The sequence below is a fragment of the Heterocephalus glaber genome, unplaced genomic scaffold (assembly GCF_053883595.1).
Source record: "Heterocephalus glaber isolate CG9 unplaced genomic scaffold, H.glaber_assembly_v1.0 deba00001442, whole genome shotgun sequence".
Taxonomy (NCBI): Eukaryota; Metazoa; Chordata; class Mammalia; order Rodentia; family Bathyergidae; genus Heterocephalus; species Heterocephalus glaber.
The window spans coordinates 11843037-11868871 of record NW_028258296.1 but is presented as its reverse complement, the minus strand read 5'-3'; the positions used below and the strand labels follow the sequence as shown (position 1 = coordinate 11868871).

At 38.3% G+C, this 25835-nt stretch overlaps 2 protein-coding genes, 1 long non-coding RNA gene and 3 other non-coding genes across 12 annotated transcripts in view; 1 reads left to right on the top strand and 5 right to left on the bottom strand.

The window, feature by feature from the left end:
* The window catches only part of Msh4 (mutS homolog 4), a 69973-nt gene extending 63544 nt beyond the window's left edge, over positions 1-6429 (bottom strand). For 3 of the 7 annotated variants that reach the window (XM_004841428.3, XM_021255521.2, XM_021255522.2), the window contains exons 1-2: positions 5295-6428; positions 733-915 (exon numbers count right to left, since the gene is read on the bottom strand). In XM_004841428.3, coding sequence (XP_004841485.2) covers positions 733-915; positions 5295-5535 — 424 coding nt within the window. In that variant the 5' untranslated portion in view covers positions 5536-6428. Of the gene's footprint in view, positions 1-732; positions 916-5294 lie in introns of all 7 variants that reach the window. The other 4 variants (XR_015451930.1, XM_021255516.2, XM_021255517.2 and 1 more) reach the window with 3 other exon arrangements.
* A 54-nt stretch (positions 6430-6483) lies between these two features.
* Positions 6484-14123, bottom strand: Rabggtb (Rab geranylgeranyltransferase subunit beta). The gene is made up of 9 exons (XM_004841429.4): positions 13979-14123; positions 12403-12510; positions 11277-11474; positions 10571-10676; positions 9765-9817; positions 9570-9680; positions 8783-8908; positions 7097-7246; positions 6484-6796 (listed from the first exon to the last, which is right to left on the bottom strand). The coding sequence occupies exons 1-9, from the start codon at positions 13979-13981 to the stop codon at positions 6656-6658; spliced, it is 996 nt and encodes a 331-aa protein (XP_004841486.1). The 5' UTR covers positions 13982-14123; the 3' UTR covers positions 6484-6655.
* Positions 11096-11167, bottom strand: LOC147827598 (small nucleolar RNA SNORD45). The gene has a single exon (XR_015452110.1). It is a non-coding gene; the product is annotated as a small nucleolar RNA SNORD45 (small nucleolar RNA).
* LOC147827597 (small nucleolar RNA SNORD45) lies at positions 12145-12227 on the bottom strand. Its single transcript, XR_015452111.1, has one exon. It is a non-coding gene; the product is annotated as a small nucleolar RNA SNORD45 (small nucleolar RNA).
* LOC147827596 (small nucleolar RNA SNORD45) lies at positions 12634-12712 on the bottom strand. The gene has a single exon (XR_015452112.1). It is a non-coding gene; the product is annotated as a small nucleolar RNA SNORD45 (small nucleolar RNA).
* Positions 14124-14187: 64 nt separating the features above from the next.
* On the top strand, positions 14188-22660 carry LOC110348427 (uncharacterized). Its single transcript, XR_002393665.2, has 3 exons — positions 14188-14332; positions 19414-19516; positions 21132-22660. It is a non-coding gene; the product is annotated as an uncharacterized LOC110348427 (long non-coding RNA).
* The last annotated feature ends 3175 nt before the right edge of the window (positions 22661-25835 follow it).

Genomic DNA, 25835 nt, shown 5'->3' with positions numbered 1-25835 from the left:
CTAAGCATTTCTACTGAGCATAGCAGTTGATCCATCCATCCTGATCCACATAACCATGGTCCCATTCTTTCAATTTCACTCTTTCCAACTGCTGAACTAAAACACCAATACCTATGGCCTAGGAATATAACCAGCGGTCCATCCAGCAGCTCAGCCTGTTTCTTTGTATGTACCTTAGAGAACTATTATACATGAAAAACTATTTCATCCATTTAGTCTCAAGAAAATTTAGTAGGTGGAGACTGAAGCAGGAGGATCATGAGTTCAAGGCCAGCCTGGGCTACATAGTAAGTTAGAGATCAGCTTGGATTATAGCAAGATTCTCTCAGAAAGCAAAACAAAATGAAAAAAGAAAAATAAAGAAAATCTAGTAAAGATAAAAATTGAAATTTGACTTCAAAAACAGACAAATAAAAAACACCACTCAGGCGTGCAGTGACATACATCTATAGTTTCACTTACTTGAGAAGCTGAGGCAGGAGTTCAAGGCCAGCCTGGGCCACATAGCAAGACTTGTCTCCAAATCAACAAACATCTAGTACTTTTATAAGGATCAGCTTTTACATTTAAATGAATATCATGTATAATAGAGATATCTTTCTGATCTTTTGTCAAAATGGTTAAAATATTGGAGTACATTTAGTAACAAAAAATACCAGAACTGTGCATAACCTTATTAACCTAGACTGAAATTATGGATAAAGTCACTGCAATGAATGTATTTATTTTTACCTGAATGTCCCATTTGTGGTGTCCAACTTTTGTAACCTGATCTCTGGGGATTTCCAGCAGACAATGGAGTTTTAAGTACTTGAGGACAATTAGTTTCTCGTGCAGAAGATGAGCTGGTACCAAAAGTAAAATTTGATGTAACTACATTTGCTGCGTAAGATCTTTTGTTTCCAAAGTAGGAACCTAAATTTGAACAATGAAGTATTAATTCTTAAAGATTAGAATTATGCAATGATGTATTAATCCCAATGTTTATATCTTATCTACTTGCTATACTTAATCTGATAAAGACTTAATAAAACAAATTATGACAAGCTTAATGACATAATCTGGTACTCAAATATGCTAATATGGCTTATCTTTCTACAAGTTCACCAAGACTACTCTTGTTAAAAATCATAAATTAAAAAAAAATCATAAATTACCTTCTAATCTTCACACACTACACATATTTAATTTGTGTAGTAATTATTAGCTCTCTTCCTCCATTGACTTCCACACTGAAACTTCTGCCTCGCAAATTGTATTTTAAAGAGTTTCAGACTCAACTTGGCTTCAGTTCCTTTTTAAGTACTTACTCGTTATTATAAATTGTCTTATAATGTTGCTATAAAATTTAAAACAAGGTACATAGAGAGCCACAAAGTGTTCTGGCACAAAAAGTTCCTGGGGGAAAAATGAGGGCTCTTTTCTCCCCTTTCCTTTGGGCAACTGTATACCTTGGTTCTCCTTGAACTACTTAATGGTTTTCTTTGTGAGATCCAGTTTTTGTCTTCTTTACTGTTGGCTTGCAGGGTTCTATACTTTCAAACCTTCTCTCACAAATCAACATTATACATTTTTTCTGAGCATCACATCTGTTCTCTTGGTTTCAACTGACATCTATTTCCTGACAACTCTCAAATCTTCATACACAATCCTGATTCATCTCCCATACCAGGTGTTAGTAAGGGCCAGATGGCAAGTATACTTGTTCAAACTTAAGTTTGTTCTACAATTTTGGAAAAGATGCCCACATTCGTGTTCTTGAGGGAAAGATGGCCATGGTCTTGTTTGTCACCTGATGCAGTTCGTAAACAAAAACAAAGTTTTGCCAAACGCTTCTGTTTGCAATCCAAATTGTTTACAAACAACATTTGTGTAACGTGGTACCAGATACCAGGTATTTTAGGCTTTATGGACCATATCATCACTGTCAAAATTATCCAACTCTGACTATACTGTAGGAAAGTATAGTCAAACAGAGAGATCAAAGAGATAGTCAAATAGAGAGTCATTAAAAATTTACAAATGAGGGGCGGGGAGTTAGCTCAGTGGTGCCACACTTGCCTGGCAAGCACAAGGTCTGAGTTCGATTCCCAGTACCAAAAAAAACCAAAACAAGATAAAACAAAATTCACAAATGAGCATTGCTGCGTTTCAATAAAACTTTCCTTCTAAGATACTAAAATCGGAATTTTATGTAATTTTCACATGTCACAAAGTATTCTTCTTTCGATTTTTCAAACCTTTAAAAATGCAAAAACCATTCTTAGCACTACATCTACATTGTTTAATATAATAGCTAACAGCTGCTTGAGCTAGTTGATTAAATAAAAATGAAATAAAATTGATAATTCCTCAGTCATACTAGCTACATTTCAAATGATCAAGGCCACTTTTGGCTACGTTACCATATTGGAAAGGATAGATATGGAACATTTCTATCCTCACAGATCACTATATCTATTTATTGAACATAAACCTTTAGCTATCTTCCAAGAACTTCTAAATATCCCAAAGTGAACTTGTTATCCTCTCCCAAATACTTAACTCTTTATTAACACCCATGATCAACTGAATCACTTTGTCACCCAAGTCATAAACTTAGTCATTAGCCCCTCTCTTAGCAATATTAACACCCAAACAGAATTACCAAGTCCTATAATTCTTTTTCCCCCTCAAGATCTTTAACACTTCTATCCCTCTCTCATCCTATCAACCCATTTTAAGCATTTATCTTCTTCAGGTTTATTCTTTTCTTCTAGTGTTACAACTGTTTGATCTCTTTCACATCACCAGTGATTATTTTGAAAACAAATTTGATCATTTATCTCCCTTTCTCACAGTTGTTTCTCTACACCAACCATAAGATAAATTCTAGCTTCTTTGTATGGGTTGAAGCAGGAATCAATGACACATTCAAACTAGGGTAATTTGGAGAGAGTTTGATAAAGGGAATATTCACAAAGGTGTAGACAGGGTGCAGGAGTATCATAATTGAAGATGCATAGAATCAGAATAAAATATGCTCCATGAACATCTATAAATTTAGAGGTAAGAAAGGGGTTGGGTACTAGAAACTGGAGACAGAGATGTTTCTTTTTTTCCAGTTACTGTAGAGTCTAAGCCCTTTCTTTAAATTTATTCACCTATCTTAGTTCTCTTCCAACTTCTTTGACTTTATTTTGCTGTTTTCTTCACATTCTTACCTCTCACCTTAAATATAGTGGTAACTTTAAAATCTACGTCTCTTCCACGTTTCTCTTCTTAGTTCTAGTATCTTAATATATGGATATCTCAGAGACTTTTCACTCAATTTGCCCATAACAGAACTTATTACCATTTCTCTGCAAGTTGCTTCTTACAAATTTCCCCTTATCAGGAAACAGCGGCTGTCATCTATCCAGTTACCAAAACCAGAGGAAACTTGGTGTTTGCATGCAGGACAAGTTATTTGCTGCTCAGATCTAATACCTTCAAGGACTCCAAATGTATCTACATTAGATCACATTCCTGCTCTAGTCAAATATTATTTGCAGTTGTACCTGTTATTTCTGTGCCTTCGCATGTTTTTCTCTCAAAATGCTCTAGTTTCTTTTCTCTTCCTCCTCCTAGGCATTCTTTGTCCTACTTTAAGATCAGCTCAAGTTCTTGTTCCACTTTTGTTCCCCCACTTTACTTATAAATCTCTTGAAAATTGTAAATACTTCAGATAAGTAATTGTTTGAAAGTGCTTTTGTGGATTTTTAATGTCTTCCCTACTGAACCATAAATTCCTGGAGAACATAGATCATTATTATTTTCAGTTTCTAATGTAATTTGAGACTTGGTTCACCAATTTGGGCTTTGATTCTCTTTGTAAGACGAAAGAAAAATGGACTTTTAAAAAATCTACTCTGCAGAATTATTGTGAGGATCAGAGTTACCATATGCCTAGTAAGAAGTACATTAATTAGTGGGTGTTATTACTGATGAAAATAAATGCACAAAGCATTTCAGAGGATATATTGACAATGTGAACATGCAGGTTGCCTTGGAGAAGGGCAAATGGTTCCATTTTGTTAGAAAGTAGGGCAAATATTGAAAACTGCTGAGAGATAAAGCTATAAGGAATGGAAACAACCCTTGGACATCCTTTTAAAGAATTTGATCTTGTACCTGCAGATATAGAGCCACTCATTGATTGTACTGTAAGGGACAGTATACCTTTCCATATATATATAGTGGTATTCCAAACTTGGAAGAATACCTAGGAGTTTGATGTAATGTCAGACATAAAATTATGAGTGCCTACGATGGCCCAGAGGGGGTAAGGGGCAGAATTACGTATTGCATATTCTGTCACTCTTCATTTATGACTAAAGCAACACCACCTTTTCCCATACTATTGCAATGCAAGCTCAGATCTTATCTATACTCTAGATTCCTATTTCAGTTTTGCCTTCCTGTTTCCTACTGCCTTCTTGAAGTTTCTAAGGTCAGATGGATAGATATCTCCCTCATTATGCTCAAATTCATCTCTGCCGCTCTTTGGCCTGCTTTGCTTATCTCTATCACTTGTCTAATCTTCAATATGCAGTCTAAGATTGATTGATTGGTTGGAGACTGGGTTTTGCTATGTAGCCCAGGCTGGACTCGAACTCACAAGTTATCCTCCTGCCTCAGCCATCTCAATGACGGGTGTGCATGTTCAGGTCCCGTGTCCCCCCCCCCCCCCAACCCGTGCCAGGGACTGAACTCAGGACCTTGAGCTTGCAAGGCAGGCGTGGTGCCACCGAGGCTTTTAGTTGAACTCAAGTGGAAAGTTCTGGGGATTGAACCCAGGGCCTTTGCACTAAGCTCCACCCCAGCCCTTTTTTGGATACAGGGTCTCACTAAGTCGGCCACCCTGGGCTCCAACCTGCGATCCTCCTGCTTCAGCCTCCCAGACTGCTGGGATTACAGACGTGCGCAACGCCCGGCTTCGGGGACTCAATAATTCACCTGGATTAGATGTAATGTTCAGTTTAATCTATTTTCACAGGAGCAAAGGACCTGGGGACTCAAATTCAGCATGCATTGTTCGGCTCACTTCAGGAAACTTGAGCACAAACTGTCCACGCTGGGGGTGTGGGCGTTATGACTTTCGGAAACGAGCCCCAACCACCTCCACGGCGCAGGTCCCTCTCCATCACCCAGGGCCTCGCGCCTTTCCGGTCCTCACCGGAAGCCATGGCGGGACTTCTGCGGCCCCGCCCCCGCCCCGGCGCTGCCAAAGTAGCCAAAGGGACCCCCGCCTCCCGCCCTGTCCCCGCCCTTGCCTGGCGCCGGGCAGCTCTCGGGGAAGCCCGGGCACCCGGTGCTGCTGCTGCTGCTGCGATCGCCCGCGCCCCCCGAAGAGCCCGGCTGGGAGGAGATCGAGGCCTGCGCGGAACGGCGGCTGGCAGGAATCTCCTGGGGCCCGAGAAAGGGGCGCAGACCCTGTAGGGGAGCCCCTCCCGACGATGAGGAAGACGCAGCGGGGGCGGAGGGGGTGGTGGACGAGACGTCCGGCCTTAGCATCTCCAGAGCCTCCCCTAGCCCAGGCGTGAGGTTCCTCAGCGCCCAGCGCCCAGCGCCCGGAAGGAGCACCGGAAAAGAGCGGGAGGACAGTGCGCAGGCGCAGATCGGCAGGAAGCACTGCCCACATCCGGTCCCTTTTATCTTTCCACATACACAAGACCCCAATTTGAGGTCTAGCCTCCAACTTGCAAGTACTAGGGCTAACCGTAACTCAGAACTCAGTTCTCAAAGCAACTTAATGTAGTATTTTCCTAAACTTATTCTACCACTTCATCTCCACCCTTTTACCCATATTTTTAAATATAGAAGACTTAGTCGCCTATTAAGGTCTTGTGACCAAGTAACAGTATTTTCACAAGATAGCACCCATATGGTTGAGCTGTGTGCATGGCACCGTAAGGACCAGACACGGTGCGAGGTATGGACAGATCAAGCAGTCTCTAGTAACTCAGTTCCTACTACTGTCAACTTAGGGATGCCCCTGTTGTGCCAAGTCACTGTTTCATGGGGAGGACAAGCTCTTCTGTAACCTTGACCCAAAAAGCTCTAGTGAGGTCTAAACTGCAAAGCCATTCCAAGATGGTAAACTGCCATTTACCTAAATTACAACCAACCCAGAATTATATGCAAACCTATAAATTATTCCCATGTCTCAGCCACCTTTGTGCACGTTTTAATTCATATATGGATCTTACCCACTTTTATCAGTAACATTCTTGACAGAAACCATTTACATTAACTTTCACAGAAGATACAAGGAACACGTGGGATAGTAAAGCAGAACCCAATTTCTTAAGTTTGCTAAGCAGAGATGAGTAAGATATATGTAAGAACAAAAAAAATTAATCAAAATAGCACTTCGCCATCTGCTGTGCAAGTGCAAGGACCCGAGTTCGATCCCTGGTACCCCCCACCCCCCCAAAAATAGCACTTCGGAAAATCTAAAGCTGTAATACAATACAGGGCTTTATTTTACAATATGTATAATTATATAATTTATTAGAATTAATTTAACACAATATACAAAATATGAACAGTAGACATCTTTAGGTTCATTAACCACTTCAAATACAGAAATGTTGATGGCAAAAACTATACTACACTTTTCTATCAAATGAATCTAGCTCACTAGTTCAGGCTGAACATTCACTCTCTGAAGCACTTCTTCAGGCATGCAAAAAACAGGACTAACAGGTTTAATTTGTTCTTCTCCCAGAAGTGACAATCCAGCAATGCCAAATAATGTATGAAAAGGATCCACCTATTAAGAAAAACACAAGGATTTACACTATTACAATGAAGATAACAAAAAACCCCATTTGTAAGTATTTATATTGAAGCCAATTATGTTTATATATATGTGTGTGTGTATATACTGTAAAGTTTTCAAAATATTTCTGGCAATAAGTGACAAGAAATTTCTTCGTATATACTGCTTTCAAGGCAACAGTTGCAGTGTCAGCCAAGTGTACCTCATGTACTTCTGGAAATCACTAGAACCATGAAAGTAATCCATGACTGAAAAAAGAAACTTACTCAAACTTGTCAGAAATACACTTACCATATCTCCTGGCCTGTCTGCAAAACCTCCAGTTTCTTCATCTTGACATGCTAAAATAAAACTGCGTAGTTTCTCTCTATCAATCCAATGAAGTCTTCCAATTATCTTTAGGGAAGCCAAAACCCACCATGAATAGCAAACATCTGGCAACTAAAAGGGAAAAAGACCAAAATGTCACAAATGTTTTCACAATTTTATTCCTTTCTCTATGCTGATGAATAATTTGTAAATTCAATCTAATCTCTTGTCCCAACAGTAGTAGGAGGAAAACAGGGCTGTCAGGAAGTGTCTGCAAAGTTTGCTCAGAACTATCACGGGCAAAGAGAACGCCAAGCTCCAGGCCACACAGATGTCCACAGTTTCAAGTACTCGGTGACTGCATCCCTCATTAATGCCCAACTCAGCCCTGTAACTGACGTTAATAATAAAGGTTCATGAAATCCATGGGGTATTTTGTTTCCTAAGAGTAGCAACAAGTGCTATTCAGATGCATAAAACAGCCGCTTGAAATTCACCAAGAACCTGGATCCTCACAATGTGGTCACATATGTTAAGAAAGGCAGCATATACCACCCTAATACTCTCCATCTTAATGAGCTTCCTGAAAAATTCATTAAGCACATTAAAGCAATTTTGACAGTTCCCAAGGATTTTAAAAAATCAGACCCTATGCAGACACCACCATGGGTATTTCCCTACTTAAGGCGCTCAAAATACACACTGAGAAAGCAAAGTTTAAAAATATAGATATATTAGCTCAGACAAAGTACAATACCACCATGTCCCAATTCATATGACAGAGGTATAGCAAGCTATACAGTCTGTAAGTCAAATCCAGCCTACAGCCTTACAGTTTTTACATTAGTAAACAGTAAAAAATAGTTCTGTTGTGTTTCACATATACTTTGTATATACAGCCTGAAGGTAATCTTACTTTTATACAGTACTTCTTGTGTGTGTGTGTTCAGACCATGACCTAAACATGGTATCAGGTATAGAATTCTCTACCTTAGGGAGTCATGTTAGAGCCTCCAACTTTCAGACTTGAGAACATTTTGGATATGGATCAGTTATTTTAACTTGTATTCAAGTGTGGTCCTTTACAGACTTGTCTAACATGAAGGAAAATTAACAATATCCAAAACAAAATGTCAACTATTGGGTTTTCAAAAAATAAAAAAAAAAATTCAAATAATTTAACTGCCTGGAAAAAAATCTTTAATTTGGCAAAAATGAATTGTGTTTTCAGAGCCATAATGGACATGAAGGTTTATGTACAGTATGTACAAAAGTAAAGCTACTGGCCATCAGCTTTCAAGCCTTTAATGCATGACTAAAAGGTTTGAAAAAAGAGCTTCATTTCAATGCCTGAAAAATACAAGGCCAACTTGGGCAACTTTGGGAGACCCTGCTTCAAACAACAAAAGGACTGGGAAAGAGAATGTAGCTATGGGGTAGAACACCCTGGATTCTGCAGTACTATCAAGAAAAAAAAAATCATACGGAAAAGTTCACCAGGGTTCACGACCATTTCAACCAGGCAGGTTCTACTTTTTCCAAGAAGCAGGTGTTTTGGTACCCTTCATAGAGGAAGGGGAAAAACTCAACTGACAAGAGGGAATAGACAAGGCAGTTATCAAAAGTTAGAAAGATGAGCACCGTAGAATGTAGCTTATGAAACAATACCTTCTCTGGTCTTCCATTCAGTCCACCTGAGGGTAACTGTCGTTCACAAAGCCACCAACCAAGTAAATCAGAATTTACTTGATGTAACTGACTAGTAATAGCCAGGAATCCTGTGCAACAATAGATCTAAAATTACAGACATAAAGTACATGTGTATAATTTCTTGAAAGTAAAGGTACTAAGAACTACTCAATTACTAAAACCCCATTTTGTACTTAAATACTCTATCTCCTTATACCTTATTACTTTACAACTATTTACCTATATAATGTTCTCTGACGCAAAGTTGTGCTTATTCACAAGGCAGACAAAGCTAAAATGATTTTCACCTACATAACTAAACATCAATGGAGGGCTGGGGATGTGGCTCAGTGACATTAAGACTGCGCACCTAGCATGATGTCAGAGGTCCTGGGTTCAACTACCTCCTCCAACTGTATTTGGCTAACTATGAACCTATTTTTGTTTGCCTGGGTAAGAGGTATCTAATAGGGTAACAACCTTGGGTCTAGGGATTTTGTTCAGTGGCACCACACCTGCCTCAAAAATCTCGAGGTCAGGAGTTCCATCCCCAGTATCACAAAAACAAACACACACCTACCTAGAATAAATTATTTATTTTAAGAACGCTTTCCTTAAGTAGCAATCAGACAATTTTTAGGTAATATCCCACGATAGTAAAATTTGTTTCATTCATATTTAATGAAACTAACAGACCCTCCATTTTACTACATTGCTAATCTCTTTAAGAAGCAATATTAAATTTTAATTTGCATTAATAAATTACCTGTCCAGCATGAGATTCAGAACCTGGTCTGCAGCCAAACCCACCATCAAAGTTCATACAAGATAGAACAAATTCAATTGCCTTTTCCACATTAATAGCATCAAGCTTCCCCTACAAACAGAAGGGAAAAAACACTAAATTCCAGAGTATTCATGGATGATCAATCATCTCAATGTAATAGTCATCAAAGCTTACCAACAGAGCCAAAGTTGCCACCGCACAAAAAGAGAATCTTGTATCAATTTCTCCTATAACAAAGTGATAACATACATGTCACCAGAGATTTCTGATAGTGCTAGTTACCTACAAACAAAATCTGTGCAACTACCACATTAAATTTCCAACAATTTGGGCGTAAAGTTTACATTATATAATCAAAAGAAAAGCTCCACCTTAAATTAAATGCCTTCACCTCCAAGGAAAGTAACAGAAAACTGTCAAAAATAACAACAAATCAAAAAAAACAAAAAAACAAAACAGCAAATAATCTCAAGTTGCTTACAGAGTACCAGAAAGTTAAAGAAACAGAAGTGAAAGATTAGTGGATTTCTAATAATACAAATAAACTTACCCTACTTTACAAAAGTAGATTTCCACATCCCATGAAGCAGCTGGTCTCTCTGGCCTGCACTGGGTTCAGCCCTGAAGCAGAGATTATCTACATTTATCAAATAAAATCCGAGCCACTACCTCCATTCAAATACTCAGTAATTTTGTAATTTTTTTTTTCCCCTTTTAGTATGTTATTTCTTTTAACTTTACAAAGCCACCCAATACTGGGGAAAATATTTCACCTACCGTATGTTTTAGACTGGCCCCCTCTGTTCCAGTGCTCCTGTATGCTACCACAGAGCATGCCCGGCCATTAATGCCAGTTAGACCAGCTGCTTAGTGGGACCTGAAAAGATGAAAAACTTAAATCTCCTTATCAATTGGTTACTAACAAGGCCAGGACATTTTAATATTGAATTCTGGGTACTGAGGACTAAATCTGACTTTACCCCAATTGTCTCCAGCAAAGGAACCATCTTCTTTCTGTAGACTCTGCACATATTCCACAACTTTATTTACGTCAATAACATTAACACTATCATACAGAGTAAGAATCTGTAATACAAAAGACAAATTATTTAGAAAATAACCTTGCAAATTTGTTCTGCTGCTATCTATCCTAAGTTGTTTAGGGTAATATTTCTTTTAGTCTACTGACACTGTCAACTGTCCTCAAATATCCAGACTATAATGTTACTCAAGAAAAACGTATTTTATCAACATTTCCAAACATTTAACTGCAAACCATTCCTCTACATACAAACTGACTTGGCATTCTAAAATAGTTGGACTTTAAACCGTCACGTGTATATTCACTAACATCGAAATAAAACTGGTTATTTTTTTTTTTTCCCCAGTACCGGGGATTGAACTCTGGTGCTTTCGAGGCAGGCAGCAGAACCACTGAGCTAAATCCCCGGCCCCTAAAACTGGTTATTTTCAAAGTCTCATATAACAGTTAAAAATTGTCCTCCAAGGTCTCAGAGTAATTTTAGAATTCACATCAGCTGCACATTCAGCTAATACATGCCATCACATCACCGACCTTGCCTAACACAGTTCATCAACAAAACTTATTTTGTCTTCTTCTTAAAACAATTTCAATTCCTGACACCCAAGAAAGAAGAGTATCAAGACTGAATTTTAAGTATTTACCTGGACAGCACTGAGAGTATACAAAAGATGAGGATCATGCCCAATGCTAGCACTTATTCCACCACACTCATGTTGGCAGGACTTAATAAATGTCAGAATTTCTTCTCTATTCATGCGATCAAGTTGTCCCATGAGGTCCATCACCGTCAAACCCCAATAGACGCCACTCATTCTCAAGTACTCAGACATGCAGTACTCCTAAAACAATTTCTTAAATAGGTCAATTTGAATTTTTGACAAGAGATATGTTTCAGTTACAAACTTAGCATGGTATCTATGGCTGATACTACTACATACAGACAGGGCTTTAGTACTGACCAAGTGCCAAAGATAAAATGAGTTAAACAAAATAGTCTACCATTTTCATCAATAAAGTTCTGGGTATTTCAGAGTACTGATAACATACTCATCAAACATTCATTCTTTTATTCTCTGTACAAAATCTATTGTTAAATGACATGAAATTTGAAAATATAAATAGCCTAAGCACACAGAAAGTTCACGTTTATGCCTAGATAAAAGTGGCTAAAGGAAACACAAAAATTAGTATGGATTCCAGCGACATTTTTGTTGCAGTTAACGCATCACTTTAGAAGCTTCATTTATTTGAGCCAGGGTATAAATATGCAGCCCGGGTCCTGAGGTGGAGGCAATCTTGCTGCTCCAGGGTGAGGGCTGAGATTATAAGTACGCACCACCATACTTAGTGGCTATTTTAAAGTATGGATCTTTGTTCCCCAAGATGGCAAAAATCCAGTTGTTTTGGATACTCAGGGAAAAATACTTAAGACAAGTTCTTTATTCTTGTGCTAAGACTGCCCCAGAAAGGAAAGCTATTAAGTATAAAATCTTCAGGTAAAATCATTTCAAGGTCTCAGTGTAATTCTAGAGCTAAAGTGTTAATACACATCAGCCGTAAATCAGATAATACATGCCAATACATCATTGACCTTGAACATATTACCCCAACTACAAAGATAGGAACCAATTTTATACACCAAAACCATGATCTACCCTTTCTGGCAATTCCTCCAATTACTAGTAAGATTAGTACATAAATATTGCACTACTGCTTGTATCTGTCAAGATTTTTTTATGAAAAGCTTTAACATAAAATCATACATACATAATCATCTTTCTTTGATCCATAGGATGCAATATAATCTGCATGTTTCTCCAATAAAAGGGTGTCAGGTGCATCAGACTTGATAATAACGTCCTTCTGTGGGGTGCCCTTTCAAAATAGAAAGATGTGACTTATCCACATTTTATGTCCTGCTCCTTAGCATATATTCAATACATACAGGAAAAAAAGCAGATAAAAGTATTAATACTTAAGCCACGATTCAGGTATTTTCAGGTCTCAGAGTAATTCTAGAGCTAAAGTAGTAATAATCAACTTCAGATTCAGAATACATGCCAGCTCATCACTGACCCAAAAATTACCACCTGAATTTGTTGCTTATCCTTTGAGTTATAAAGTTATCAAAGCTTACCAAACAAGTTAACACGTGCAGTGTATACAGAAGGAAATGGTTTATGCTGTTGTTAAATTCTTTTATTGGTACATTTTAGGTATACAACACAATTACATTTCTCATTGGGAATTGTACCTTTACATAATGCATCTTGGTTATTTTTTCCCTATTCCTAGCCCTCCCTTCACCCCCTCCACCCTTTCCTATTTACAAAGACTTTATTTCCATTTTTTCCATTTCTCATCATTTTTCCTTTCCCTTCTTTCCTTTCCCCTGCCCCTCCCACTACCCCTACCCCTTTGGACCTTTCTTCCTATTTTGCATTATCGATTATTCATTCTAATCATTGGTACATTTTAGGTATACAATATAATGACACTCACCATTGGAAATTTGCACCTTTACATAATCTCTCTTGGTTCTTATTTTTCACCCTTGCCCAGCCCTCCCTTCAACCCCTCCATTCCTCCCTATTTACAAAGATTTTGTTCCTATTTTTCCATTTTACAGAAGGAAATGTTTTTAAGTCTGGCTAACCGAAACCTGCAGACAAACTCTTGCTTATCCAAAATCGGGTTCCAAGGCTCCTTCTATAAGTTTTTCTCATTTCCAAGTAAGCAGTTTTATTAGCTCCCATGTTCACCTTTAACCAGAGGCTCTGTATTAGCAACAAGTCCCCAGGTGCTGAGGATGCTGCTCTGGTTTTCACGTATCTACATCCTTGTAATTAAGAGTACACTGTAATCAGTACGTAGATCTTCACTATTAACAAATATAACGAGTAGCAAATTTCCTGGCGATTCAATTTAAAATTTACAAAGACTTCAAGCGAGACTATACTACTAACGACTTTAGGATTTCCTCGAGCCAAAATTCAAATGTAAGGACAATATATAAAACTACACATGCATAAAATGGGGGGGAGAAAGTCACGAATGAACCTTGGCTTTTGGGGATTAAGAAATCGGATCGCTGAATCCTAGGAGGCCCGCCCAATGGGACGAAGCCTAGATAAAATTAGAAGCGGCAGCTGGGCCGGCGAGGTCTGCAGGAAGCGCTGAGTAATCCACCCTTCGAGCTCTCCAGAAGCCTTCCAAGGCTTGCGTCTTAACCACTCTCTAATACTTGGCAGACAACCGTACGGTGACTACAGTGCTCAACAACACACCACCCCGTCTCTTCCGGACAAACCCGAAGAGCTCCAGAGAGGAAACCAGCACTCACCATGTCCGAGAATCAAAAGAGAGAGCCCAGCGGGTTCCCGGGTAGTTAGGAGGCTCGCGCCTGCGCAGACAGACCCCATCAGGCCCCTTCCACGCCCGACATAGCAGACCACATTCTCGCCTGAAGCGCGGAGCAGTGACTGCTCTAGGACCCCACGGGCTCCTCCTAGGTGTCGTCGATGCCTGTGCCAAAAGTCCGTGGCAGCTATTTTCTCGATTTAAAATCCTTTCTACTTATCTAAATCAGTTTTAAGTAGCATTTAAATATCTCAATGCAGTTAAATAGTTTTTAAGGCACTTTCTACTTTGAAGGCTGGAACTAACGATTAATTAGTAGAATGCCTGCTTGCATGTAGTAAGTGTTCAGTAAGTATTTTTAGATTAAGGGGATGTTGAAGTTCCCTGTGGTTTTGCTTCGACCGTTCCGGCCCAGTGCTGTGTCTCCCTCTTTCTCCCTACCACTTGAGGAAGTGTTACCACAGTAATTAATTAAAATCTTTGGACCTTACTTTTCAAAAAAAAAAAAAAAAAAAAAAAAAAAACGGTCCTGGGAGCTTTCTACAGATTTCCAAGCTGCTAGCTGTTTCATTCGTGTGTTCTTGTCTTTTACATTTTGGTGTTTTTGAGCACTTGTTAGAAAATAATTGGCATCCTGTTCTCATAAGAGTGCGTTGTTTTACGATTTGGAGAAGCATTACCGACATAATGACATATAGTGGGCTGTCTTGATTGTACTATGATGGTAGATTTTATTCTCTATAATTCTGATGATTTTTTCCGTTTATACCTAGGGACTATTTTATTTAAAAATACCTGAGTTTAGGATTGTTACCTATTTTTGGCGAGTTGAGCCTTTTATCATTAGGTGTTGACCATCACTAACTCCAGTAAATGCGTTTAAGAGCTACTTTTTGAATGTAATTTCCCTAGCTTTCTTTTGGTTAGTTGCTACCTTGCGATTTTTTTCAACTTTTTCTTTTGAAACTTTATGTATTCTGCATCCTTAGGTTTTAGAGTGTGCCCGATAAACAGAATATGGCTGAATTTACCTGGAGTACTTTTAACTGGCAACCTCATGTATTGTATTGGACTTGTTTTTGTATTTAACTTTTTGCTATTTGTTTCACATTTCCTATGCTTTTGTTTTGGACTTTTTTTGCGTGTGTGATACTGGGGCTTGAATCCAGGGGTTCACCACTGAGCTACATCCCTAACCCTTTTATTTACCTTTTTATTTCTTAATGAGAAAGATCTCATTAAGCTGCCCCCGCTGACTTCGAACTCACTGTCGTCCTGCCTCGAGCCTCCCAAGTAGCTGAGATTGCAGGTGTGTGCCATCTCATCTGGCTGGCCTTTTTTGCCACTAGAAAAAAAAATTATGTTTTAATAATCTATTTTCTTATTCTATGTTTTTCTATTCTTCTGGTTTATAAGTTACAAATTATAATTCTCTTAGTGATTGTTTTGAAATTTACCTTGTACACTTAAAAATCTCTAAAATTAGCCCGGTGTGGTCCATGCCTATAATCCCTGCACTGTGTGAGGCTGAGGCTGGAGGAATGGCAGGTTTGAGCCCAGTTTGGGCCACTTAGCAAGACCCTGTCTCAAAATAAATTTTTTTTTAAGGGGCGGAGGATGTAGCTCAGTGAAAAGGCCCTGGATTCAGTCCCCATGACGGAAAAACTATCTAAAGTTAGTAATGGAACTTTCTCTGCCAAGAACATAAGAACCTTAGAACAGACCAGTCACCCTCATTTTTTTTAGTTTATTGTCTTAACATAAACATTATATTATCATTGTCTTAATGTAGGCCAATTTTTTAAATATATGTTCATCAATTCACTCAACTATTTCCTCTTGTATATCACACTATCCTTTTTTTTTTCCAGGTTGGATAAATTTCTTTTTTTTTTTTTTAACTGTATATCCTTTTATTGGTAACACACTATCCTTTTGGAGTCATTTTTTCTTCCTGTAATGAGTTTTGGTCATAAACTCTAATTTGTTTTATCTGACAATGCCTTTATTTCACCACAGATGAGTCTTCAAAGATCTTGTGTTCACAGTTCTCAGTTGACAGTTGCTTTTTGTCAACACTTGAAGGATAATACATAAGTGCTATTGAAAAGATAGCTGTCAGTGTTGTTTTTTGTGCATGATTTTTCTCTTTGGTTGCTTTTAAGATATTTTCTTGATGTTCTGTTTTGTGTAATTTCATGAAGGTGTGTCTAACTGTGGAGTTATTTTTCTTTCTTTTACTAGATACTGGATGAACATCCTATATTTGGCCTTATTTCATCAGTCCTGGAAATCTTTTATCATTATTTTTTAGAGTACCATTCTTAGACACAGGGAGGGTGGATTCTTGGCCTGGGCCCCATCCATAGAGGGGTCTTCTCTGGTCCTCCTCCAGCCAGCATTTCCCCACATGTGGCAAGGAGTTGCTGGAGCCAAGTGGACATTGCCCCCGGGATCTCTCTCCCCTCCTCTAGATTTTATTTCAGGACACCTTGAATCTACCCTGGGGTTCCTGTCCAAATGGCTCCATAGTCCACTTCCACAAGGGTTAGCTAAGATGCTGCTCTAAGTTGGATATCTAAAGAGTTTGGATGTGTATAGTCTGAGATGTCCACATAAGCATACAGCCTACTGTGACACAGGAGCCAGGAGTGGGACAAGGTGGGGGACAGAGCAGGAGACGGCTGTTTCTACTGTGTAGCTTTCTAGCATGGGACTTTTAAGAATTCCAGTCAGTCTAAATCTGAACCTGGCTTTCTGGGTTGTCATGAAGGTATAACTAGGAAAGCTGAAGGATAGAATACAGTTTATTAGCATGTATTTTAACTGTTAAATGTTAAGACATGTAAACTGGTATTGTAGGTCAGTGGTAGAGTTTGTGCTTAGCATGCTTAACTTTTTACTGAATATTCTGGTAGGTTTAAGTTTGATATGACTTGTCTCTTCAAAGAACAAAAACTTCCAAAAATAGAGACCTATAAAACACTAATACTGATTGACAAGTTTATCTTTCTCTGTAGACCCTAGATGTCTAAGAGAGTCACATGAACCACTTGAACTGTGGCCAGTCTGAAATGAGATATGCTCTGGATACACACCCTATTTTGAAGACTTAGGGGAAAAAAGGAATGTAAAATATTAATCATTTAAAAGTATATATTGATGGGTTGGGGATTTAGCTCAGTGGTTCTGGCGCCTGCCTCACAAGCACAAGGTCCCAAGTTCGATCCCTGGTACCAAAAAACAAACAAAAATGTATATATTGTTGAGATGATCTTATGGATAAACTAGGTTAAATAAAATGAATGCGTAAAACTCATTTCACCTGTCTACTTTTTTTTTTTAATGTGACTTGTTAGAAAATTTAAAGCTATGCACGTGAGCTGGGCATGGTGACACATGCCTGTAATCCCAGCTCTTCAGTGGGTCAGGGAGGAGGATCCCAAGTTTGAGTCCAGCTTGGGCAACTCAGTGAGATACTGTCTCAAAATAAAAAGAAAGAAAAAAAGCTGGGGATGTAGCTCAGAGGTAGAGCCCTCCTAGATTGGATCCTCAGTACTGCAAAAGAAAAAAACAAAGCACACACACACAAACCTATACCTGTGGTTCACATCTATACAGTATTTCTTTTATTTGGTGCTGTATCTCCTTTGTTCACCTTACACCCAAAGCCACACCTGTTATTTTGTAAAGGACAAATTTTTCTCTCAGGGTTAGTTCAGGGTTAATTCTTAGGTTTAGTTCTGCCTTAGGCTGAGGCAGAAGAATTTTGAGTTCAAGGCCAGTTTGAGATTAACAGTTTTGTTCAAAGCCTGAATTAACCTCCTAGAATTATAGACATAGATTCGTTAGCATTCAGTATCTAAGCTGTGTATAGTCTGCTTTAATATTTTTATTATGTCATGGAATAGCATTTCCATGACACAACAGTACATTTCACCTAAGATAACATCAATTAAAAGAATGACAAATTGAAAAAAGTAGCCAATGGCTGTTAACATAAAGCTTATCCAGATTACTGGGATGTTAATATGAAACATGGGCTTTAGAATCAATGAAATAAATACTTATTTTTGAGGTACCAAATGTAGAAACAATATTGCATACTTATTTCACTTAAAAGTTCTGTACTTTCGGGTGGGGATGTAGCTCAGTGTTCAAGTGCTACCTAGCATGTGTGAGACATCCTGAGAGCTGAACAGAGATGCTTGGCCTAAATAGATCTTCAAGTGCTGCTCTCAAGCAGTGTGGTTTAGTTCTATCTGATGAGTCCTTTGTGAGCATCTAAGTCCATGGCCTCAGCTCTCAGGATGAGTTTCACACAGAAAGGACTTTATAGATTTTCTTGACTATCGATGTACGTTTTCCCCTCTCTACTGATTTTTGTGTTTTGTTTCTGGTTCAGGCATAAGTGCATACACGCTGGGACTGAGCAATGATTGGAGCTATGTGTTTATTAGGGTCCACTTGATGACTGTCAGTTATTGCTTCAGTTAAGTAGTAAGAGAGGACCTGGTTTATTTCTATTTGTGTTTTGAGATCCTTAATAAGTTAAGGATATTTTGCTGTCTGGGAAGGTCAGGTCATTGATGAGATCTGAACTCTGGTAATTTTACTTTTGCTTTATGACTGAAATAGATCGGAAACTCAGAATGTTTGTGTATCTGTAATTGAGAAAGCCTTGCTCACTCATTGGGTATCTATGACATGTTTCCCTATTCTCTACAATATACATTAGTGAATCTGTTTTAAGGAACTCTGATTTTATTTGTAGAGATAAGTAATTCTAGAGAGAATAGTTCCCAGATTAGTAGAGATTTTTAAAAATAATCTTTAATCCAAGGTAGGCCTGGTGTTACAAGCCTGTTATTTCAGCACTCTGGAAGACTGAGGCAGGAAGATTTAAGTTTGAGCTCACCCTGGGTAACACAGTGAATTAATGAGACCTTGTCTTAAAATTTAAAAAATTTTAAAGTCTGGAGACGTAGCTCAGTGTGAAGGCCCTGGGTCCAATCCCTAGTACCACACACAAACACAACAAAATGAAGCAAAATGCTTTGCTACATTTTAAAGAAAAAAAAAATCACTCGTATAGAAACTACTAGTTCAGAAACATCTTTAAAAATTCAGAATTTTATTATTAAGATGAATCTTGGAAAATTCAGATAAGTTTAATAATTTTGGTTTAAGACAGAAATTACTAAACATTTTCTTTCCTTTATTAGTGTTAAGTGTAAAATCGACAGTGTATAAATGAATATTTATGCCACTCCCCAAATTCATGAGCTGAAATTTAATCACCAGGGTCATGGTGTTTGGAGGTGGTACCTGTGGGAGGTAATTAGGTCATGAGGGTAGAGCCCTCAGGAATGGGATCGGGGCCTTAATAAGAGTAATGACCTACTGTGCATACTGCAGGAGATGGCCCTAGGAGAGGACTCTCACCAGAACTGAACCATGCCGACATCACCATCTCAGAATTCCAGCCTTCAGAACTGGAAGGAATAAATTTCTATAACTGGTAAGCCATCTACTTTATATATATATATATATATATATATATATATATAGTACCGGGGATGGAACTCTGGACCTTGTGCTTGCAAGGCAAGCACCGGAACCACTAAGCTAAATCCCCAGCCCTATGATATTTTGTTATAGCAGCTCAGACTAAGACATATAGTACCACACCTAATAGTATTTTTGTTATTGCTGGAGATGGAACTCAAGGCCTTGTGCTAAGCATGTACTCTGTCACTGAGCTAAATCCCCAGCCTTAAAAGTACTTTTAAAATGATTTTTTAATCAAGAGACTATTTAGTCTAAATTTGCTAAAATTTTTATATTGGTTTATTGGTCAAACTAACCTAACTTCTACATAAAGTTTAAATTTTTGAAAGATATAATTGAGTGCAGGGATTATAGGCATGTACCACTACATTTGGCTTTTTTTTCCCTTAGTCCAAAGGAATTTTGAAATAATCTCTTCTTTCTTTATACAAATTGATGGCAGCTCCCTTAAATATAGATTAAAATTGCCATATAGGTACTAGATCTCATAAAAAGCTATGCTTTCCCTTGGAGACAGGAGGCCTTTGCTTCCAGTCTTTGTCTCCTCTTGTTCAAGTGTGCAAGGGCTTTTGGTACAAGGAAATACAGTAAATTAGGAGACAAGGAAACTTCCATGCTGTTGCATCTCCTTGCCTTTCTTAGCTCCTTCCTATCCTTGTGGAAACCAAAGCAGACATGACCTGCATCAGGAGTCAGCATCTGCATATGCCTTTTAGACAGGATACCCTAGTTTTCTGATTGAGGTGTTACTTTTCTGACCATTCATCTGGATTTAGGAGAGGAATGGGTGGTGCTTTATGCCTTCAGCAGGAGAAGTCTGGAGAAGCAGCTTATCTCTTTTAAAAAAGTCTTAATTTTTAAAGGTCCATTTTACCTTCTTTGTTATGGAAACATCAAGAGGTAAGGAACCACCAAATCATTTTTTATTCCTTGAGCCTACCTACCTTCCAGGCAGTAAAAGGCCCTAGATAGTCCATTTATGCTTTTTTTTTGGAACCGGAGATCAAACTCGGGTCCTCGCGCTTGCACAGCAGGCAGTGAAACCACTGAGCTAAATCCCCGGCCCCGATTTATGTTTTTAGTGGTCAACTGATTATATAAATATGCCATAGTAAAGTCTTACTTTATTGTGGGATCAAAGAAGCAGAGAAAGCCAAACTATAGAGGAAGAAAAAAAATGAAACATGACAGAGTGGTAAGAAAAGATTGTATTCCATGGATTTCTTAAGATTGACTATTCTTTAAGAGTTTTGCCTATTTTATCTTCCAGCATATTGTTTGTTTTCACATTCAGATCCATTTTTCTTTTAGCTCAGTATATGGTGAAATATACTGTATGGGTCTTCACTTAATCTTCTGCCAATGTATATCCAATTTTCCCAGAACCATAAAGAGGCTATCTTTCCTCCAATGTATGTCTTTGGCCTCTTTGTCAAAGATCAAATAGTTGAATGTGCCTAAAGTTATTTCTCCTTCTTCTATTCTGTTTTATTGAACCTCATGCCTGTTTTTGCTATTCTGGGTCTCTTCTGGTTCCATATGAATTTTTGCATTGTTTTCTCTAGATCTGTAAGAAATGCTGTTGGATTGTGTTAAATCTTTATATCAGACATAGGTGTAGGCAAAGACTTTCTGAATAGAACCCCAATGGGTTAGAATACCAAGAACCAACAAATGGGATCTTATCAAATTAAAAATCTTCTACACAGCAAAGGACACCGACAAAGTGAAAAGATAACCTCTTCCTAAACCTAAACTTTAAGTTTTTCCAGCTATTCTTCAGACAGAGGACTAATATTTAGAATATATGAAGAACTTGGTGGTGCATGCCTGTAATCTCAGCACTTTGGAGGCAAAGGCAGGAGGATTGCCATGAGTTTGAAGCCAGCCTAAACTACACAGCAAGACCCTGTCTCAAAAAAAAGAAAAAAAAAAAAGAATATAAGAACTAAAAAATATTAGACCCTCCAAAATAAAAGACCCAACCCAAAAATGGTCAACTGCAATGAACAGACACTTCTCCAAAGAAGTAAATGATGAATAAACACATGAAAAAAAAAGGGTCAGTATCACTGGCCATTAGAGGAATGCAAATTAAAACTACATTGAGATACTATCTTACCCCAGAAAGAATGTCTATCATCAAAAAATCAAATAACAATTGCTGTTGAGGATGTGAAGGAAAAGGAACCCTTCAACATCATCGGTGAGAAGGTAAACTACTAAAAGCAATATGGAAATCAGTATGGAGATACTTCAAAAAACTAAAAATTCCATTTGACCAGGCTATTCCCCTTCTAGGTATTTTATAAAAGAGTTAAAATCATCATGTTACAAGGATACATGCTACTGGAGAGCCCTGCAGTGGGTTCTGATCTCCTGCTCAGTGCTACAATGCATGGTGAGAAGAAAGACTTAGAGACATAATTAAAGAGACAGAGATATGTGGAGCCAGGATGATCAATGCTCATGCAAGCAAGGATGAATAAACAAAGGCCCCGAACACACAGAGCTGTTGATATTTATTGGTGACATCACAGTTAGACTGAGGTAAAGGGGCTACCTGGAAGATCTATGCTGCTATGGATGCATTGCTGATTCAGGCAAGGCTTATAAAGGAAGAGACAAAGCATTTTTAAATTAGGAACAGAACAGACAAAATATAGGTTGTGGTTAATAATTAACCTTGTCTTTTTAGTTATGGTTTTAACTTTAGGAACGAAATTTGGGTGAGTCACTCTGACCTCGGCACCTAGGCTTGGGCCTGACTCTCTTCTCAAAACAAGACAATTATGGGGTTAACTCTTTACAGTCTACACTGCTCACAGCCTGGTTTGGCCATAATCAATGGGGTGCTCCCCAAAACATGCATATCTATGTTTATAGCAGCATAAACTTGTAATAGCTAGATCTTAGAAACAGCATATATGATCCATCAACAGATGAATGGATCAAGAAAATGTAGTATTTATATAGAATGGAGTACTATTTTCTTATAAACTTCAGGCATTCATAGGTAAATGGATACAACCTGAGAACATAAAGTGAAATAAGTCAGAAACACGAGCTTAAATACAGCATGATTTCTATTATATGAGGAACTAAATATATATATACGTATATGTGTATATATATATACACATATATACACACATATATATGAAGCAAGAAGTTCAAATAATTCTCCAAATTATCTATTCTGTTGTTTCAAAAATATTTTAAAGTATATGCTAATTTGTTTCCTTTATACTACTAGTTTCTTTTTGTTCACTGAAAAGAAAGTTTTGTTCTATTATTTGTTTGCTGCTTCTTTGTGAGAGTTCTTTTTTTTTTGGTACTGGGGATTGAACTCAGGTCCTTGAGCTTGCAAGGCAGGCACTGGAACCACTGAGCTAAATCCCTGGCCCTGAGAGTTCTTTTTTTTTAAATCTATAACTTTACTCTGAATATTTTGGCCATTCTTTTAAGATCATGATTTATAGTATATTAACTGTTGTTATTCTCTAGTTATTTTATGAAATTTTGGTTTTTTTATAGAAGAGTGCTTTTTATATTTTCTTTATTAATATCTACTTGTATTCATTAAAAACAAGATTGACTATCTGGTGGGTGTAGTGGAACATGCCTGTAACCCTAGCACTTGGGAGGTTGATGTAGGATTGTCAACCTGGATTACGTAGTAAGAACACATCTCAAAAAACAAAACAAGACAAAAAGGAAAAAACCCACTAATTATTCTGGTTACAGTTCCTTCCTATAATTAATTGCATCCCTGCACTTCAGATCCAGGAGGCACTCAGTATACTTAAAATGTTGTTTTCTTTCTTGCTTAAAGTAGCTTAAAATAATTTCTTGTGATTAAAAAGTTATAACTGATATATGATTGCTTAATACTAAGGATGTTAATATTCTCATCCTGCCGTTTTGGTGTACATTTATATCATGTTTAAAAGCTTTTCATTTAAATTGGCAAATTTTTCGATCTTTGTAGTATTACACATTCAAATCTGCATTTGAAATGTATGTAGTCTACTTGTAATTTCTATGTAATACTCAAGAAGTATATATTTTACCAGATCTTTAGTTGTGCCATTAAATTTTCAATATCAAGCATGAAAAAGTCATGTAAATACTGCTTTTGTAAAAGATTCATTAGTTTGGTAATTAAGTGTGGTATAATAAATATTCAGTCTTTGTCCCAAGTTCCTGGCACAGAGTTCCTAAAACCCTTTGAATTTCCTGACTGAAGTATTATCTTTTTATGTTTTGTTTTGTTGAGACAGGGTATTGCTATGTAGTTCAGACTGGCCTTGAACTTGTAGTGATCTTCCTGCCTCAGCTGGAATTAAAAGTGTGTGCCACCATACCTGGCCTGAAGCATCTTTTCAAAAACTTGAATTTATCCTAATGAGACTTATGATGGGTCCCCTACATAACTTCAGGACAGGACTGATCACCATTAAAAGACTATTTGGTGTGATCATATGCACTGAATTGTACATACACCTCCTTCCCCTATTCATATAAGAAACAGGATAGCTTCAGGATGGGGTTGATCGCCATAAAAACTATTTAGTGTAATTTTATGGAGTGAACTGTGCATAGTTTTCCCCCAACAAATTCACAAACTGAAACTAATAGCCAGTATGAAGGAATTTGAAGATAGAATCTTTACGGAGTTAAGGTCAGAGAGTAGGGCTCAAATCTTCCTGAGCTGGTGTCCTTATGTATCAGCAAGTTCTTACTAGAGAAACAGATTTGATGCAAGATACATAAATATGTAAAAATTTACAAGATTGGCTTACAGTGCCTGCTCAGAGAGTAGGGTGTGGAAGAATGCAAAAGGGCTGCCTGAGCATTGGTGATCCAAAGGATCCAGTTGAAGGCCTGGAGTTCAGTGTAGTGTCCCGTGTGAGTCCATATGAGGAGGCCAAAGGGTTGATGATGCAGGCTGAAGGGTCTGCACTGAAAGCCAGGAGATGGTGTCCAATGTGAAAGTGAAGACTGGAGCTCCTCAGAAGAAAACAGAAGTGATCCTTCCTTGTTTCCCTTTTATACCGTTTGGGCAACAATCCTCTCTTGAGTAGGTCTTCCACACCCAGAACCATGCTGAGCTAGTCTAGTTGGGCACTGTTTGGTAAGCTGACACAGTCAATCAAGCATCACACCTGATAAGAAGAAAAGACACCGGAGCTCTCCTGTTGTGCCCAGATCGTGAAGTCCCCAAAGACCACCAAGGAGCCGATTCCGATGTAAACATACGAGGGTCGTTTATTCAAGCTCGAGCAGGGGCACTCAACCGTCACCGACGCAGCAGATCAGGATTGAGAGCCCCGAATTCCAAATCAGCAGGGTTTTTATTGTGGCTACCGCAAGGTTTGGGGATGTTCCATTTAGCAGTTACATGATTGGTTGATATTTAGCAAGCATGGGGTGTACATGGGGGGGGGGTTGAGGGGTGGCTACATGTAGAGTTTATGGGAAAAAGGAACAATCAGCACATTGACAGAATGTTCTATAGATAATGGGCCCGGGAGCATCTGTTTTCTGGGCAGACAGAGGATTGAGTTAGGAGCTGTGTCTCTTTTTTATCTGTTGTCCCACAGCAAGGACATTTTATCATTATTTTATGGGCACAAAGGAGACTAGGGGAATAGTTGACTTCAGTGAAGTTGAATTTATGTCAAAGCCACTTCACTGTCTTATTTTAAGATGGAGTCAAACTTTAAAATGGAGTTAGTTAGGTCTCACACTCCCAGCCTATCTCTTCCTTGCAAGAAGAGGACATTCGAGGACACAGCAGGAAGGTGGAATTCTACAGCCAGGAAAACAGGAAACAACCTTAAGGGGACCGTGATCTTGAGGGGCCCCTTGATCTAGTGTCCAGAATTTTGAGAAAATATATCTCTATGCCACCTAGTCTACAGTATTTTTTTACAGCAGTCCTAAGTGGCTAATTACAGGTGAGAACTTATCCTCTTGGGAGGAGGGGAGAAGAGAGATCGAATGGGATTCAAGAAGCTTCTAGGTTAGGGAATACATAAGAGGTCCTGGGACATGCTATGCTGGGAGACTGCAGTGCAGCTGTGTGCAGTGCCCTGCCTGCCACCAGACCTTGCTCTCTCTTCTACTGCTATCCCTAGGTTTTAAATTTTGGAACAAAATGAACAAAGTGTTTTCCTGAGTTCTATGAACCATTTTAGCAAATTATTAGACCCAAGGGTAGGTTCATGGGAATTCCTGAATTTGTAGCCATGTTGGATTGAGTA